This window comes from Erigeron canadensis, chromosome 3 (genome assembly GCF_010389155.1).
Source record: "Erigeron canadensis isolate Cc75 chromosome 3, C_canadensis_v1, whole genome shotgun sequence".
In the NCBI taxonomy this organism is placed as follows: domain Eukaryota; kingdom Viridiplantae; phylum Streptophyta; class Magnoliopsida; order Asterales; family Asteraceae; genus Erigeron; species Erigeron canadensis.
In genome coordinates, this window is record NC_057763.1 from 31354108 (window position 1) to 31373939 (window position 19832).

General features: G+C 33.9%; 1 protein-coding gene and 2 non-coding genes across 3 annotated transcripts; 1 reads left to right on the forward strand and 2 right to left on the reverse strand.

Annotated features, from left to right (window-relative positions):
• Positions 1–3320: 3320 nt before the first annotated feature.
• LOC122591274 (splicing factor ESS-2 homolog) lies at positions 3321–5304 on the reverse strand. Its single transcript, XM_043763515.1, has one exon. It carries the CDS (start codon positions 5103–5105, stop codon positions 3543–3545), a length of 1563 nt encoding a protein of 520 aa, XP_043619450.1. The 5' UTR covers positions 5106–5304; the 3' UTR covers positions 3321–3542.
• Positions 5305–5380: 76 nt separating this feature from the next.
• TRNAL-UAG lies at positions 5381–5460 on the reverse strand. The gene has a single exon. It is a non-coding gene; the product is annotated as a tRNA-Leu (tRNA).
• Positions 5461–16069: 10609 nt separating this feature from the next.
• On the forward strand, positions 16070–16169 carry LOC122594732. The gene has a single exon (XR_006323090.1). It is a non-coding gene; the product is annotated as a small nucleolar RNA SNORD96 family (small nucleolar RNA).
• Positions 16170–19832: the final 3663 nt, after the last annotated feature.

Genomic DNA, 19832 nt, shown 5'->3' on the forward strand with positions numbered 1-19832 from the left:
GCCATATAAATACATATAGATATAGATTTATAGATATAGATATAGAAGATGCGTGTGCTGATGTTAACTAGAGAGGTGCATGGGAAGATTGTGTGAATTAAAAAAATATAATATAGATTTTTAGTAGTATGTTGAATAAGACATCATCTCGAATAAAAGTTTTTGAAAAGTATATTTTGTTTGATACGTATTTTAGACATTTAGTATCTAGATATTATGAACATATAAGATGTGACAATTCAACTTATTGATGGTGGTGTTACTTCAAATGAACTGGAAAGTAATTTTATTTGGTGAATGAGAATGCATTGTTAGACTGTTCGCAATAGTTCAGGATGTTTTTATGACAAATATCCTAATCAGCATATCGCGTCAGCTTTATATACATCCTTTTCATAAACACTTTTACCCACAATAATAATATATTCATATTTTCTACAAACAACCAAACTATACTTTGTCAAACCAATTCATCATTCATCCAATTTTTGTCATCTTTCTACATCCTTCACTATCCTTTTCCACATACACCCAAGGATGGATACCCACCACCTTATCACCAGAACAATATCCTTTCTACAAATATCTTCCATGTAATCACAACTCACTTATGGATACCCTTATTGTGGATGATCTTAATGCACGCAACCTTCTACTATGTAGGTTTGTCGAGATGGCATAACAATCAAAACTCATGTGGTTAATGGTTATTATGGGATTGATTATAAAATAAATATTAAAATAAAATAAATAAAGTAAGATACTAACTATTGATCGCTAATAATGAAAGATTTATTAAACACAAGTATATACACTGATTCACTGAGATTCTTATGATACACAACTGATTCACTAATATTTTTATGATATACAACGATTTTCAGTCTAGTAAAAAAATTGGTTTATTCGATTTAAATCAATACTTGTTTTTTTGGAAGGAGAACCGGATTATTATATATGGAAATTATCTTTAGATAATAAATATAATCAAATCATACAGGTTGGAGTAATGTAATGATGAGTTGTTTCATTGATCATCTATGACGGTCAATTAGCTGTAAAACAATTTGGGGTGGACCAAAACGATAGTTGCTAGTTAATCAAGTCTATCCCGGTTCAACTCGTGTTGTAACATTATTCTTTTCCAATCTCACCCGACCCATTCAGTTTACTGCTTCTAGCGCATAAGATTGAAACCGTAAACTGTTTACATTAACATTATGCATAAAAGTATAATATAAGTTGGTATAATAATGATTATAACCAATTTCGTGTCGTGTCTTTGAAATTCAAACAATCTCGCCTTGTCTGGATTTCACGATCTACCTCTATCGAGTACCAGTAACATCCGTGACAATCATGGTTGTGGAAAACTGAAAAGGGAGAATCCATGAAAAGAAAAGGCAAAGCAAAACTCATGTGAACCAGCCAATTGAGCACATTAAATGTTCTGTCATAAAGTTCAATACATTGAATCAACAACCATGTTTGCCCATCACAATCACACAGATCATACAAAAAACGGTTCCAAATTGCAAAAGAGACGTCCCAAAATATCACAAAATATCGCATACCTGTAATCTTACCACAACCATGAAGTACTGTTATGAGTTTCACCAAGACTCTACCTCTATCACACGTATCTTGAGTCGGTTACCAATTCAACTTCGTTTTGAATCAATCTCGAGACATGTGATTGTTACAAGTAGTGTGGAACAAACAAAAGAAAAGGCATATTGGATTCCTCTTTAAGCAAAAGCAAGGGAAAGATGTAATCCTAAACACATTTCGATCATGAACAAAGCAAACTCTTTCATTACAAAGTCTTGAAATGTAAATTATGAATCACCATTAATGATTCCATGTGAAGACATGTGAACCTTTTGCTGCAAGTGTGTTGCAAAAGAAGAATCAAAGGCAAAGATATCTCTTTTTAATGTCTAATGGCTCATGACTAATGAGTCAGCTCTACATAGCTCTATAATCTATACACTACTAGCAAAAATTGGCATACAAAATATCTGAAAATTAGCCAGCATTAGAGGACTCTGCAAATTTCATCCGACACATCCTGATCTTGTCAGGGATTACAACCTGACACATACATAAGGTAGATCTTCTGCTCGAGTACAGAAATTGCAACCTGGGGTGAAAATGGAGACCAATTACCAGCAGACTGCTTAATGTAGCCCGAATCTGAACGCTTCTCCATTAATCAGACAAAATCATGTCCCGGAGGGAAGTCCTGGTACTTTTAAACAGTTTTTGAAACAACCCAACTTGTGGTGTCAAAAAGCTCACAATCCAAAGCAGTACTATCCCTCTAAGTAACACATGGAGACTTCAATCTATTTCTAAAGCATACATAGCACCTAGGGGCGGAAAAATGGACGAGTTAGGTAACACATCAAAACAAAATAGGGTTCGCAACGGGTAATTATCTGCATGAGCCAAAACGGGCCAGATTGAGTTGGCCGAAAACTCACTTTGTCTTGGATCCATTTTTTATTAACTTGGCGTCAAAAAAATATTACATGAACGATACCATTTCAATAATCTGATTTTCAGAAGAATTTGGTTTTCAAGGTTCCAAGCCAAAACAAATTTATTTATTTAGTTATTTATTTTGACCTTTGGCTATTTGACTCATCTCAATTTCTCCATTTAAGCTATTCTTCTCGAACTACACATTAGAAATGTTAGTGAGAGAACATGACCCAAATCAACCCATTCACAAGTAAACGGGTCAAAATTGCCCACTATTAAGTCAGGAAAACAAACACTTTTGATGACTTAATGGATTAAGTATTTTTGATTGACTTAATTTATTAAGTCCCAAACAAACACCACCTTAATGTCCTTAGTTTAAGGCAAAGGGCAAAGGGCATGAGCTAGGTTCTGTATAGAAAATAAAAATTAAAAAGAAAAAAAGAAAGGTATCTGCCACTATGTGCAACACTGCAACCTGAAAGTCATCATGGTCTTAACTCTATACTATGTCTTCAGGATAAGAAAACTACGCTAAGTTTTAACTATCAAATATCATCATGCAACAGTCACCAAGACTTCTATCTAAAGAAATTACAAGATCGATGGCCACATTTCTTTAAAGAATGTGAGATAACAGCAGATGGATAACAATAACTAAACTGCCAGTAGATAATCTCAAATTACATGATAAAAACATTCAAGACATATGTCTGCCTAAGATATTTAACAGCAAATTAAGGTAGATTATAAAAGATAATGCTTGTAAGTCAATTAGGATGTCATGAAAACATTGAAGACATTAGTCTAGTTAATGGGTTAAGGTTGAGATAAATAAAAGCAATGAAACAGATGTGAATATATTACACGAGTATTAAGTACCAACAAGTGGATTCAATTACAGATTGCCTTACGAAAGTATGATAGATAACTATATCATACTTAAGCAGTTATGCAAACCTATTGGACAGTATAAAACCACAGGCAACATGGTTCCACAATAAATACATTGTCAAAAGCTTTAATCATCAGACAAAATGAAAATATTCATGCTATTACCAAGGAGGATTAGAGCCGTCCCTAACAGATGGTGACCTTGAAGTCATACTCCCATCTCTTCCTAACCTTGATGTGCTTCTTGCAGCTTTTGGTGTCCCCATCCCAGGACTTGACCCACGATAACTTGCACGGAGTGATTCATCAACAGTAGCAGAATGAGAAGACTTGGCAATTGCATTTCTGACAAACTTCTGAGCAGCAGGGGAAAGGGTCCGGGCACCTGGACTAGCACTGCCTCCTCTAGCTACGGATGGCAGTGGCGGTTTCTGGAACATTTTAGACCGATCCCTGATTTTTCTAGCAGCCTCCCGAGACAAAGAATGCGCCTTCAAATCTCTTGTAGGTGGAAGAGGAATATTAAACTGCGGCCCGTTTCCACTACCCCCAATATCAATAGGTGTGTCTTCAGGTTCCAACCTCAACGGCGTCCCTTCAATCTCTCCCCATGTAATAAACGGTGATTCATCCACTCCCGGCGCAGGCGACGGTGTCTTTACAAAACTATACCCATTATCTGCCTTCTTATTACTTTCCACATAAAACTGATTCGGTGTCTTCTTCAAATCCTCCAAATCATACCTCTTCATCTTATCACCATCTCTATCCGACCATGGAACCGGCGTCCCACTAGCAACCGTATTATAAAGAACCGATATCACATCATCCTCTTTCGGCCTAGAATCCATCATCTTTCCATGAAACCTAGTATTCGTCTTACTAATCTCCTTCGTCATCCCTTTCATCCTATTCGCCAACTCCTCCTGAGTCAACGCTACCTCACCTCTATCCGCAGGATGATACATCAACAAATTCTTTGCAGTATACTTCCATCCATCCAAACTAGCTAAAGGCTGACCCGACGTCCCATACCCATCCGTAATCCTATCCTTTTTCACATCCTCAATCAACCCACCTGTCTCCCGTTTCTCCCCTTCCAACAAAAAATCATACCTTTCCTTCTTCCTCTTATTAACTTTCTCAATCAACTTCGAAAAACTATCGTTATCCTCACTCGTATACCTTCTAAAAAACGCGTCAAGCGTCAACTCATCTAAATCCGACCCACCCACATTCCCACTATCATCCCTACCCAAATCCTTCACAACACTCACAAACTCACTATTCACATTCTTATCAAAACCCGGGGTCCTATCGATATCTAAAGGCGTATCATTTCTAAAAAAAGTACTACCAGGCGTGCGAATTTTACCTTCCGTATTCGATACCGGAGTCTTTCCAGCTCGTCTTTCGATAATCTTCAACTGCGCATCACGAATAAGCATCGGGTCACCCGACCGGGTCGCTTCGAGCCAATCGAGCCGGTCCCGGAGCTTCGGAATATCCGGAAAGAAATCACGTTCGATGATCTTTTCAATTGCGGCAACATACGTGTCTTCATCGAGCACCGTTGATGATGATGATGATGAATTTCGTTTTCTAGGGTTTGAATTTGTAATTGAACTTGATGATCCGGCGATCGGAGTTTGAGAAACTGACGGCGCCGGTGACGGTGACGGAGATGATAGACGGCGGGGGGAGTGGCCGGGAGATAGTAACATGGTGATTTTTTAGGGTTAGGGTTTTGGAGGATTAAAAGCTGTGTTGTGTAGAGATAGAAATAACGATATATAGATATAGATTCGTGTACGTATATGTGTTTGTGTCTGTAAATTGTAAAGGATGTCGTTTTGATGAAGAATGAATGATTTGATCGGAAAAGTTATTAAAAAACGGTAGGCGAGATTCAAAGTCGGTGAGATTTTGTTTATGGAAAATAAATGAAAAACTCATAATTAAATGAAAAGTGTTAAAATAAATAAAAAGAAAAAATGTATGACAGCTGTGGGATTTGAACCCACGCCCTTTCGGACCAGAGCCTAAATCTGGCGCCTTAGACCACTCGGCCAAACTGTCATGATATAATTACTTTGCTAAGCTTAAAAATATATACAGACTGTAGAGATTAAAGACCTTTACTTTTTTGTTTCTTTACGTGATGTCGATTAACATAATCCTGCAAAACTACATCTAATTTAACACACTAAGGCATATGATTATGCAAAAATATTTTGTCTATACATACAAATTACGTACATTTAATCTATTATCAACTTAAACATAAGTAGATTATAACTCGTATGATATATGGAAAAAAATATATATGTTAAAAGAGAACCCTTAAATAGTAAGATGAAAAAATCTAGACCTTACATTAAAGTTCATCTTTATTTTTCACCCTTAGATTAAAGGCTTACATCATTTTTTATTGGACTTTTAGTTAAAAACGTTTTTAGTCCTCTAACTTGAACACTCATACATTTCAACATTTTGCAACTCTCCACTATTGTTTTCATAATATAGATTGCAAGCATTATAGATCGCTTATAGATTGGAAGCAATTCGAAAAACACTCTTTTAAGTGCGATCAAACGAAATTTTTCAAAAAATCATGTTTGATGTTTTAATAACAAAACAATATGAGAAACGCTCTTTTAAACGGATATTTTTTTAACTCCGATCCATACTTTAATAAGGGTTCTTATTTACAAATTCTTGATTTTTTAAATATGATGATTATGATCGATCTTTCACATTTACACTTACAACTTTTTTTTTTGAACTCCTACTCCTAAATTACACGTGTGCCAGTAAATCAGGACTCTCGAAAAACCCCTATTAATCCACCCTCACAAATGTGAAAAGTGAGACTCGAACCCAAGTGGATCCTCCCAAGGTCAAAGACTTTACTGTAACACCCCAACAAGGCGGAATAATGAGATATCACAAGAAAAGCGCAGCATGACATGGAAATTAAGTAGAGACAAATCTAGATGCATTAAAAGGATTGGTAATCCATACAATTTAATCAAATACAAGTCCATGACCATTCAAAAATGCATAAGGAACACGACCATCAAACGTTTACAAAAGAGAGTACAAAAGATGACATATGATCCTAAGCATAACCCATAAGCGGGGATAATGAATCACAGATCCACAGTAAGTCCAAGTCCAATCCTAGCATGCAAACCATCAATCATCAACCGACACGTCTTCCAATTACCTGATCACCTGAAAAGTGTACTAAAACGTGTCAACATAAAGTTGGTGAGTTCGTAGGTTTAGATAAAGAGATCAAATGTGTCGAGATAGCAACCGTTAACGTTACACGAGGATTAGTATACCTAATCATGTCCACACAAATCAACGCAAGTCAACGTTTAACAATATTGATAACCGACACGTCTTACATGATGAACAATGCATAAAATACGTTTCCTGACACGACTTACATAATGAATAATGCGTAGTAACCGGCACGACTTACATGATAAACAATGCGTAAAAATACATTCCTGGCACGACTTACATAATAAATAATGCGTAATAAACCGGCACGACTTACATGATGAACAATGCGTAATCATAACACATGCAATCCCGTGAACAAGCAAAACAAGTAAGTAACCATCCTCTCATTCAATATCATAATCAATCATATCAACTAACAAGCATTTAACAAACGAGTACACTTCCCACCCCAAATAACGTAAACGTAGGGGCTACGAAACTCACCTTTGCTTTAAGCGTTGGTAGAAGGTGACTAAGCGGATAAGCGGGGAGCACAACGGTCACAAACCTATTATATCACATTAAATCATCACATTATGGATTACGTTACATTATAAGTCACCCTAGGTCATTACAAGACACCCCAAGGTCGGACGTCGGATACATGATTGGAGAAACGAGGGACTCGGGAAAAATGGTGATAGCTTCTCATAAAAAGGATGATACTAAGAGAAACTATACTCTCATACGATTCTAACGATAGGTCATACACCTAAAACGGACTTACGGATCAAAAGTTACGATCGAAACAAGGTAAGCGAGTTTCTGGAGGATAGGTGCGACGCACCAAAATGCAGGTGTGGCGCACCACTGCAGGTGCGGCGCACCAAGTGAGGGGTGCGACGCATTTTTTGCCCAGAAATCTCAACTAGACTTTGGTGCGGCGCACCAAGGAGGAGGTGCGACGCACCGATGCCCATATCAGTTCCAAAACATGCCAAACACGAACCAAACTCAATTTTTGACATCCAAATCGATTTGTGGTGCTTCAAGGTTTATTTTTAGGCTTAAACAAACATCATTGAGTATAAACAAACATGTTTCATCAAACAAATTCAATCCTTTAACACAATTACATGTCCAAATCGTTCTTGACCCAAACTAACCCTAATTGGACCCATTTCAAGTTTTAACCCGATTTTGACCAAGGGTTTCTTAGATATGACTAGTAATGACGTTATAAACATAAAAGAAAGGATTTAAGACGAATTTAACTTACCAAGAGAGTCGAAATCTTCCAAATTCGGGTTTAGGGCAAAAACTTGGATGAACACCTTTAAATCTTGATTTCTTTGAAGAGTAAAGATTATTGTTGTTATTGTTACTAGATTTAGTTAAATTTGATATAAAAATACAAGTATTTTGTGAAATTAAATGTTGAATTTATGAAGATTAGAGGTGGTGGTTGAAAGAGAGGGGAAAAAGTAATGAGGGAGAGAAAGAGGTGGGTAAGAAAAAGATAAGGGAAAGAAATGAAGTGTGGAGATGGGGGGCTGGGGTGAGGCCAGTGGTCTCCCGCTCCGCTAAATTCGACATATAGCTAAACGTTAACCATTTAAACGCTAACACGAGACCGTTTACACAATTAGACTTCACATTACGTTACTATGCAACAAAGCGTTTGATAATTCATGTAAACTAACAAATTCGCTCATTTTCAAATATCATTTAGTTACAAATCAATTAAGTCAAAAAAAACACGAATGTTACATTTACCAATGAATCACCAACTTCATTGGCACTTAAGACTATTATTAAATTGAGTTAACTCAAAATCACAAAGATTCAAAAATAGATATGGAACATTCATGATTTAAATCACTTAAAATTGGTTGGAGGATTGAAGACATAATAACTTTTTGAAATGACATGGATGACAGTCATGACACCATTGATTTTTTATGGTGTTTGATATAATATACACTAAAAATTCTAATGTGTCATTGATTTGATAGCATAAATATACACGTCTCATGATGAGTTGTATAAGCTAAACGAAAGACATTGAAAACTTTTTATCTTCGGCTATACACATTGTAAGATGTAAGAAATACTGTGATAGTTGTAAGTTGTATTTTTGTATATATAAAATATTTGTACATGTATCACATAAATATAAATATTATGATTACAAAAAAGACTTTGAGTTGAGTAAACAAAACTTATTTTTGAATACTTGAGACTTTAAGTTCCTAAAAACCTGTTTGCCAAATAAGCCGTTAACTACACTTGAAGACTTGGAAGTTTCTACTCGTTTGTTGTTTTATTTGTTAAATACTTACACAAGAACAACATTGGAGTGGTGGTTATAAGCTAAAACTCCACTTGAAGACTTGAAGTCTCCATTTGTGTGACAACCAGTCAATTTTTCATCTATCCCTAGTTATGTGTAATTAGGCTAATATTTACTAATTAAGAGTTTATTAATTTAAGTTAGGGCATGATTAAATGTATGAGTATGAGTTAAGCTTTCTTATTGATTATGTGACTAATCAATCTACTAAAGGAACTATCTTAACATTTTTTTAAAGACCTTGATGATGAGCAGATATAAAATAGAAAGTTCAAAATTCATGAAAAATCGTAAAATGTTTATTTTTTCGCATAAGTCTTTCTCGTATGAGCTTGAGACTTAGGGGGTGTTTGGTTCACATAATGTTTTTAAAAGAATTGGAATTTGTTAAAGGAATTGGAATTTGACGAAATTAGAATCTAAAAATTTTAAAATATGCTTTGTGTTTGGTTGACAGAATTCAGTTAAATAGATTGAAATTAAATATAACAAATGACAAAACTACCCTTTACTAAATTTACAAATTTTTCTTTTCATTTTATTTAATGGACCTAATTAGGGGTGTTCACGGTCCAAGAACCGGAACTGGACTTGTACAAGACCGAACCGAGGACCGTTTGTTCAGAAATTTAGAACCAAGGACTGGACCGATGTCTTCGGTTCGGTCCATGCTCGGTTTATATTCGGTTTTCGAGTCTAAAAGGTTGGACCGAAGACCAAGTGTTGGGCTTTATTTTTAGTCATGTTTGTTTGATTTCAGACATACTTTTTGAGTTTTTGTTATTCATGAATAATAATGCAAGCAAGTTGCTTATTTAGAATTATTTATATGGGATATATCATACATATGTGTTTTTGAGTTTTAACAAGAAGTCAAGAATGCAAGCCATATAGCAAAATGCCCAATGTACTAGTGTACTAATGCAGATTCTAGTGAAGCAAGTATGCAACACGAAAATATGGACAATGACTTTTGGAGTTTTGATATAATATTAATACATTACAAGCTTTTACAAGTTGGACCACTTGTACCCAAATTCATACAGGTCCATTTTAAACTTTAACTTTAGATCAGACCAACAATTTTTATATAATTTGATACAATCATACACAGTACAGTACCAGAGCTAGTACCAGAGCTAAGTACCTGCGTGGCTGCGTCTCTGACATGAGTACAAGCTAACATTTATGCATTCATAATTTACATTCACAATAACAAAAATGCTTCAAAAAATAAGATTAAGCTCAATAGTACAGAAAGTGTCAATCTCAGTAGCAAATAAAGTCTCAAAAACACCAAATAATAAGAAAAATACTTGTCACAATTAAAAAGTCTCAAAATCCCTACTTAAACTTATATTGAATATTTGAAATTTTGAATTATAGGTCGCATATACCTTGGTTCGGTCCAAACCGAAGGTTTTCTCGGTTTAAATATGGACCGGACCGAGGACCGAATGACATGAAATTAAGGAACCGTAGACCGGACCGATGATCTCGGTTCTACTCGGTTTCGGTCCAAAATCGGTCCGGTTTCTCGGTTTTCTCGGTTTGGATCATAATATGAACGCTCCTAGACCTAATGATAATAGTAATAATAATAAAAATATAGACTTTAAAAAAATAATTGATAATAATACAAAGAGTTAATTGCAAGAATCGTCCCTGTGGTTTGTTCACTTTTGTGGTTTATGTCCCTCCCTTAATATTTTAGTGAAATTAGTCCAAACTTCATACTTTTGTTGCATGTTACGTCCTTTAAACGGAATCCATCCATATTTTTCCGTTAAGATACCTCATGTGCACCTCACATGAGGGCAATCTTGTCTTTTTAACTTAGCATTCCACCTGTGTTCATCTTTTTTCTCCCATAACAAAAACAATAGTCCAAACCTATGCATAAACGGATCAAAAATCTAAATCATGAATTTGTTTCATCAAAATTCATATACATAAAAGGTTATTACTCATTAAACAAAATCCAAACATCAACACAAAAGTTGTTGCATCAGATTAGCCACCAGCATCACCCCCTTTCTAACATCACTACCCATTCAAAATCCAACTAAAAAATTGTTTCTAACCAGAAAAAGTCCACCGATTCAAGATCCACTGATTCAAAAATCAAAGAAAAATCTAGAAATCAATCAATTTAAGATTCCCATTAAACAAGTATATGATTTTGTTTCCAACCAAATCTGAATTCTCATTGAACAAAAAAAAACACCTATTTAAAAATTCCCATTAGAAAAATACAATGATAAACAACTTGCAGATAACGAAATTAAATATATTAGAAACTTTCGATACATACACATAGTTATACATCCTCATGGCCCGTCTTTTAATTATAATCATTATCATCGCCATCATCAACAAGCAAAGAAACTAGCGGCTTGATGCATACACACACACACACATATATATGTGTATGTGAGTGTTTATATACTAATTAAACCTAATTTGTTCGAGCAACCACTCTTTAAGCTCTTCGAATAGATCTATGATGATCTCGTGTGAAAGATATCGATATATTTTATAGGATATACATTATTGATATATAGATTTAGCTAGAAAAGTGTAATGAATCGTGTGAAATCGTGTATGACATAGAATGATATACATACCTCACAGAGATATAATTTTAAATATAGATACATATATAAATTGATATTGATAAAAAGAATATATGACGGTGGTTTAATCTGGTTGAGATTTGCAGCCATTGTTTAATACAAGTAAATTATTACTATTTATATAATATAAAATAATGAAAAAACAATGCGGAAATCACTTGTATGTTAAAAGTATATGACTAAATTACCCTTATGTGAGGTGCACATGAGGTATATTAACAGAAAAATATGGATGGATTCCGTTTAAGGGATGTAGCATAAGTATGAAGTTTGGACCAATTTCACTAAAATATTTAGGGAGGGACGTAAACCACAAAAGTGAACAAACCACAGGGACGGTTCTTGCAATTAACTATAATACAAATATATCGATGGATACCGTGTATATACCAAAAGTCATGATTTACTTTTCTCAAAAGGCTCTTTTCTTTCACCTGCAACTTCTTTTCTTCCTTCTTCAATCTATTTTCCAATCTATCACAGATCTCATTTTCCAAAAGTCATATTCTTTCTTTAATCTATCACAGATCTAATTCTCTTATCCAACAACGATGATTTACAAGCATAGTATTGTTTAACAAAAAACTTCATGGAGTTTAGATACGGCTGCCAGAAATCTCAAGCACGACGGCGACCGAAATAAGCAAGGGTTACACAGAGGTGGTCGGTCAACCATCGTTTGTAGAACAGGTGCGTTTTGTTTCAGGAGGTTCACTATTGTTCCACGAGAGCGGCTAGGGGGTGGTGTGCTTTGGTGAATCTAATACGATGGTGATGATGGTTTGAGGTCTCCAGGGAGTGGGAGTGATGATGGAAGTAACAGTAAATATGATTACGAAAATGCAAGTGGTGACTGGTAGTGTGATGAAGATGAGAGGAAGGGTGTTTTGGTCTATAATGTGAATTCCTAAAGAATTCAAAACTTTCCATCACATGTGTGAATGAATTCTAAATTCTGTATTTGAAGGAATTTAGTGGAAAGTTTTTGTTTCAAATTCCTTTCAATATCCAACCAAACAAAGCAAGGATTGGAATTTGAATTCCAATTCCATTGAATGCCTATCAACCAAACAGGAAACTTAATAACTAGTGTGTTAACACTTTAATATGATTTTTATTTCATAAACTAACACACTTGAAAAATTGGTAAATCTAATTAATTATAATGAACAGTAAGGAGGCTACAAAGAAAGAAACTAACTAGTTTTTACCAAAACTTTTTATACCATGTCTTACACCATCACATGCTACTACCTTTACTAGCTAATTGATTTTAGTATAACTAGTAATAAGTCATAAAAATATCTAGTAACTATATATATGCGAAATATATGTATATATATACTGGATTGGGATCCTCTAAAGTTCAAAGTAACTTTATATGTGAAGTTGATAATCTTGACCCTTGAATTAAAATCAAAGGTTAAGATTTAAAGGTTACTTTTAAATCTTGACCCTTGAATTTAATATAAAGGTCAGCAATCTCTCAACTTTACATATGAAGTTACTTTGAACTTTAGAGGATCTCAATACATATATACTAAATATTTAGCTTAATATTTACTTAGGTAAAACTAGTGCCACATAAACACTTACTATTTCACTCCCACCCCATTTTCACCACATCACCACTCTAGTAAAACAACTAGATGACTTACTCCTTAACCATCACCACATTAGCTTAAACTTAACTTACATTTTTACTATGAATAGCAAGCCTTATTCTACTTCCAACTTGCTAATTTACATAATCAAACATTTTTTTTCTCAATCTTTGTCATTCCAATATCCATACTTGTTCAAGTTCAAGCATATCTTTCATAACCCTTCATCATCCCAAACTTTCAATTCAACCAATGTTGTGTTGAATTCGTTGGTAGCAATTTGTAAACACAACGTTGTTATCGTGAATTTTCTCAAGAACTTCTCAAAGCTTAGCTATAATGGCCACGTGGAGTTAGGATTATTTCATATTCTTCAAGTTTACAAGACCAAGTTATAGTCGATTATCTCAAAATCTTATTTGGAGCTCATTCCTATATCATTACTTTGATCTTAGAATTTATAATTCTCCAACTTGTAAGTGTTTCTATGAAACCTTACGATTCTATGACTATATGGTATGTATTGAAATGCTTGTCAACTTATTTCTATACTAAATTAAAATATACTTGCATTTAAATACGTTAAATATCTCTTTTATACGCATAATAAGTTGTTGACATTTTTATAGAAATGCATGAGCTTTATACTCTAATGAATCTCCTTATATATTTCCAATGAAGTATAATTAAATGAATATTCATATAATTACTATTCACCATCTGTGAATTATTTCACATTTTCGATTTGTCTGGTTTATAGATAGAATATATCCTTGATACGCGTTTAACAGTACTATATTTCTATATGTGATTGCCATTGACCTGGGTATGCCAACGGAGTGGATTGTAGTTGACAAATGGTTTGCAATTCGCACTCTAAACTCAACTTGGTTCACCACCTAGATACTACACGACTCAACGTCAACCCTAGCACAACTTGAAATATGATATTGGTTTTTCTTGCCATTTAAAATATCTTTTCAATTGTAATCAATACATTTTGTATTGATTATAATATATACTGTCAAAGTATTTTTTTCATCCATAATTAATACATATAATTATTGTCATTTAAGCTATCTTTTCATCTTAAAATTAATAGATTTTTGTATTAATTATAATCCTACTATTTAAAGTATCTATTCATAAAATTAATACATTTATGTTGACGTAATTTAAACGTGTATTCTTAGGTACTTGAGCTATGTGATGCATACACGTGATGCATGCTTTTGGAGTCACAACATATATTAAGAGAAAACATTTCGAGATGTCTTTAGCTTTGTTAAGAAACAATGGTTATTATATATGAAAGTTTCTAAAAACGTTTCATTATAGAGTTCGTTTATTATAATATGTGTTTGTGATTTCCTCTATTGTTCACACCTTTGGTTTCCGCAAAATAAATATTTTCGAGGGTGTGACAACTTGTTTGTTGTTTTATTTGTTTACTACTCACACGAGAACAATATTGGAGTGTCAAGAATCCAAAACTGGTCTACACCTTTGCCTCTTACTTCGAAATCTGTAAAAATCTATCTATACTCCGTTTTAGATATCATAGCTCCTCCTATTTTTAAAAAGTGTTATAAAAAAAGTTAATTTGGAAATAATTAATTGCCCTTGATGAACCCTTCATATGGAAAGATTTATTGCAAATTACCCAATTTGTTTTAAATGGACTAATTTACATCATAATCCCTTATCTTACTAATTTATTCAAAGTTATCATCTTTCACTACCACCTTTATATGTTTACATCAGTTACATTTACATTAACCTATATCATTCGATACCACTGTCACTACCAAAAGTTGCCTCTATCACCACACGGGGCCGCCGCCACCAAACCCAGACCCCCGTTGCTTCCACCATTATCGCATTGTGTTGGTACCGTGTTAGTACTTTTTTTTTTATTAAAAATCACAAGTCCACTTCATTTTAGAAATAATTACTAGAAAATTACATTGAAGATGACCCAAATTCCTTGATGAATCTCTTTTATTGGAATTTTTTTTTTATAAGTTACCCAATTTGTCATTAATGAAATAATTTACACCATAAATCTTTATCTTATTAATATACATTTTAAGCCTTTTATCTTCTGAAATATTTCTACTAACACCACTAGACACTGTTACCACCACCAACAGTCAACGTTATGAACACCCGTCACCTTCGCTACCAACGTTGCATTATGCAAATACCGTGCAATTATTTGATAACAAATACACTTCACGTTTAAAATTACTCGTATAAAAGTACAAATGTGTAATAACTAAAAGCCCAAATAACTTTCAAAAAAACACTAAAAGCCCAATTCGAAGCCCATGTAGTAGTTTTCCCTAGGGTTTAAGGTAACACCATCGGACGGCTGATAATACACCACCATCACCCCATCTCTCTTCTATATATATCATCATGATGATAACGAATCCCTCAAACTTATAACTATAACCCTCCGCCTCTTATCTCTGTGCCCCTTTTTTTCAATCTTTTATGTTTTATTTTCATGTTTCTGTTTAGCTGTAAAATTTATTTCTGTTTATGTTGCTGTAAAATCTTTTTCATGACGATTTACAAAAACATAATTTGTGGCGAATTAGTTTGATATTCGTAAAACACAAATGTAAATCGTCAAAAAACAAGCCAGTCTCCATGATCATGACAGTTGAGCCTTTTTTAAAGGATCCTGTTTGTGTTGGAGAGTTGGCCTTGTCACATCCTATCGCCTTGGGGAGCAGAATTCTGCCATTACCTCTTGGGATTGGCCGTGAGAATAACATTCTTTTTTATATATATAAACATCCTTACTTATAAATGTCTTAAACATAACTATTTTTGTTATATAGTGTATTGGGCCAATGAGGAAATCTATATAAAAGAACACCATCTTTCGGGACTGAATGGTCTTTTTTAAAGACTTAATTTGATGCTAATTCTGCAATTCTGAGGCCTTTATAGTTACTGAATTCTTTCGATTATTAGTTTGTAGATATTTGTGTGCTTATGGACGGTCAAGTGCTGTTTAGATACATATACCGACAGGACTTAACATTATTCATAAGCTACATTTATTGTTTGTAGCCATCTTTGTCTTTCATGCTTTTCTCCATTTAGTTTATAGGGTTTGGCAATCCATGTTGTGGCTTACATATATTTATTTTTTCATTTAGATTTTCCAGAAGTGGATATGATGTAAATTACTATTTTGTAGTATGTTGCAAAGAATATTCTTGTTGTAGAAGATGTCGATACGAAATCTTCTTTTGGGCAAGAACTGGATCACACATTGAACCGTTTGATTTCATGTATCTTATTGGTACCCATATAACTCTCAGGCTTAGTTAGCCACTATTGTTCACAGAAAGAGTAGGTTAGTTTTTTTTAGGTTAAAAGACCAATTTGTCATTTAAAATATGCAAAAAGAGCAAATTTGTCAATCTTATAAAATTCTTAAATTTGCCGCTTTATAACCTCAAAAAGAGCAAATTTGGCACTCGATATAGCTGAATGACCAACTTTACCAATGATTGTTTAAAAAACTCTTACTTGCCTAATCAAAATTATAAATTTATATTTCTATAAAATCGAACGATAGTGGCTTAAAGCTAAGAGCAGCGTTGCTGCTTGATCGGTGGGGAGGAGCATCTAAAATTATGGGGCAAAGGATCAAAGGCTTTTACTTTGTTACCTGAGATCCACCACAGGATGGGTTTGAGGGCCTTGTGATGGGTGACTATCTAGCACGCTTCGGAGACCTTTCAATCTTGGGTGACAGGGGTATTATACCATTGAGTTTTTTTTTTAATGAACTGAAATCAAATGGGAACTTTGTCAGCAATCATATTTAACCAAATGCTATGCTTCAATATATGTACCTACACATTCTCTAATATGTGATATTTTTATGAAACAATATATACTATGCTCACGATTAAATTATGTATAGTTATGTACATGACAAACTAAAAAGATAAGGTTGGTTATCACAAAATGTATATTGTATAAAAGTCGGTTTTTTTTGAATTATCACCAAATGACACTAAATCACAGTAATATGTCAAAATCGCTAAGAAATATTCAAAATTGTGATTTTGTAAAATCTTGTAGCGATTTTGCATATCTCGTAATGGTTTTTATTTACTTAGTTTTGTACAAGTAAATGATTTGTTATTTAGTGTATTTTAATGGCATCATCTAATGTCATGACTGTTTGAGTAGATTTGTGTTTTGGAGGATCATAGGATAATTTGAATAGTTATTTATAATAATTACCATTACCTATGATTGCAATTGTGATTTTGCAAAAAAAAAAAATCAAAGTTAACGTATTGTGATTTTTCATAATCTCGTATCCTTTTTCAGAATCTCGTAGTGATTTTCTGAAATCTCATTGCGATTTTGCAAATCTCGTATTGATTTTGAAAATTTTGGAGCGATTTTGTGATCATGCAAAAAACGTGGCTAATTTGATACAAATTTTATGAAATTTGAGATTTGGCTAATAACGTAATTTTCTCTTATTATATAAGTAAACGGGATACCTTGTGTATAAAATAGAACTAGATTAATACCCGGTCATTGACCGGGTTATGAAATAAATTTAAATGTGTATCTCACATTCACACATTTTGAGAACTATACGTTTTATAGTATATCATAATGAAATCGACCTAACGTGAAACTCATTTGAAATTTAGATGATGAAATCGGGGTTAAGATTGTGAAATCTTGACCAGTCAATCATTTTCAGGTCGGTTTCGGCTGACCCTTCGAGATACCCGATAGACTTATTAACCCGGAAATTTTTTAGATTTATATAACTATTATATATGGCCGCTCACTAACCCATTTGAACCATGAATCCATAACCTATTTGATCTGAAATCAACCCGTCAACCCACCACTCACTACCCATATGACCTGTTTCACATAAAATCATTCGGCGAACTTGAAACTCGACCCGCTACTTTAATTTATTTGGGTTCGCGTTGAGATTTTCAACCCAATGTTGATATGATGTCAAGTTCGTTTTATGTATTTTCAATTTGCCAACCTGAACCCGTTATGCATTTTTAATATCTTATGGTGGTTAATATATTGACATTTTTAATCGGGGTTAGGTTGTGAATCTTGACTTGGTAACCTGCCAACTTGATTTTTTTGGTTGGTGGGTAGACCTTTTTGGTTAATAACTCAACCCAGCAACCCAAAATATTTAAATTTATATAATGTTTTTTAAAGGTCAGTCCACCAACTCATTTGATTAGACAACCTACAATTCATTTGATTTGAAACGACCCGTCAACCCACAAACCTATATGACTTAAGATTAATCCACCAACCCATTTAGCACGCCAACCTACCAACCCACCAATCTATGTGACCTGAAATCAACTCACCAACCCATTAATCTGATTTTTTTTGTGTTAGTGCGTCGGGGTTTATAGGTTTTGGTTAAGATTTCCAAGTCGATTTTGATATCAATTCGGTTAAGATTTTCAACCAACCAACCCGAAGTCGTTAAGCCTAAACCCATAATAATTATATAATATAATTATACACATAGAGATTTTAGTGATTGTTCTATTTAAGATTATTTACCTTTCCATTAGAAATTTTAAAATCGACGGTTGGTGAAGTAGACCGTCGTCATACACACTCGTCTTCATAAGTAAGGTTTACGATCATCATTTTTAAATTTGATTTTAGTGAAATTTTAAATTTGATTTAAGTCGACCCAGGTCAAGTCTGAGTTTAATTCTGACCCTAACTTTTAATTGGTCGAGTTAGGATTAAAGATTTTCAACCCGTCAACCCAACTTAGGTCGACTCAAGTTGATCTGATGACAACGATATTATAAAGCATCTTGGTTGATCTAAATTTGAATGGAATAGAAAATTAGATGATATTTAAGACGATGAGTTTACTATCCATCTATGCTTACAAACTAAACCAAATTGATTAGACCATTTTTTTTTTACTTTATCTACCATTTACTACTAATTATGCAAAGGATTCAACCATCTATAACACGATTATACATCTAATTTCCCTAAACTTCCGTATAAATAGTGTAACTCTTAAAATAATTAACTACTCCTTTTTATATCAATTACTTATCTGTATTGTTCTAATTTTTTTGGATGTCCCCGAAAGAACTACATCAATTACTTTTACATTAGAAAACATACCACCACCGCCGTTGCCACCGGAACTACCACCACCCATTGTCGCCGCCAACTCGACCACCACCCCACCACTGCCATCACTGTACTGACGCCTCCACCACCCACCGTTGTCGCCACCATTACCTGACGCCGTCACCACCATAATTGTCCACAAATATTTTTCTATTTTTTTATAAAATAATTGTCCACAATGTAAAAACACGACTTCAATAAAAAAAAATCGGTTTGTTTACAATAACCATTAATATAAGAGCAATATTTATATAAAAAAAATAAAATATAAAAACTGGCAGTTATTTTTGTAATGAATTTGTGCAAAGATCAAAACATATTTCGTATCAGTTCCTATTTAATTTCGGAACATCATGAGCCCACAAATGCACACAAGCATGCAAACTTTAAAGATTATGTCTCTTGTCCAGCATA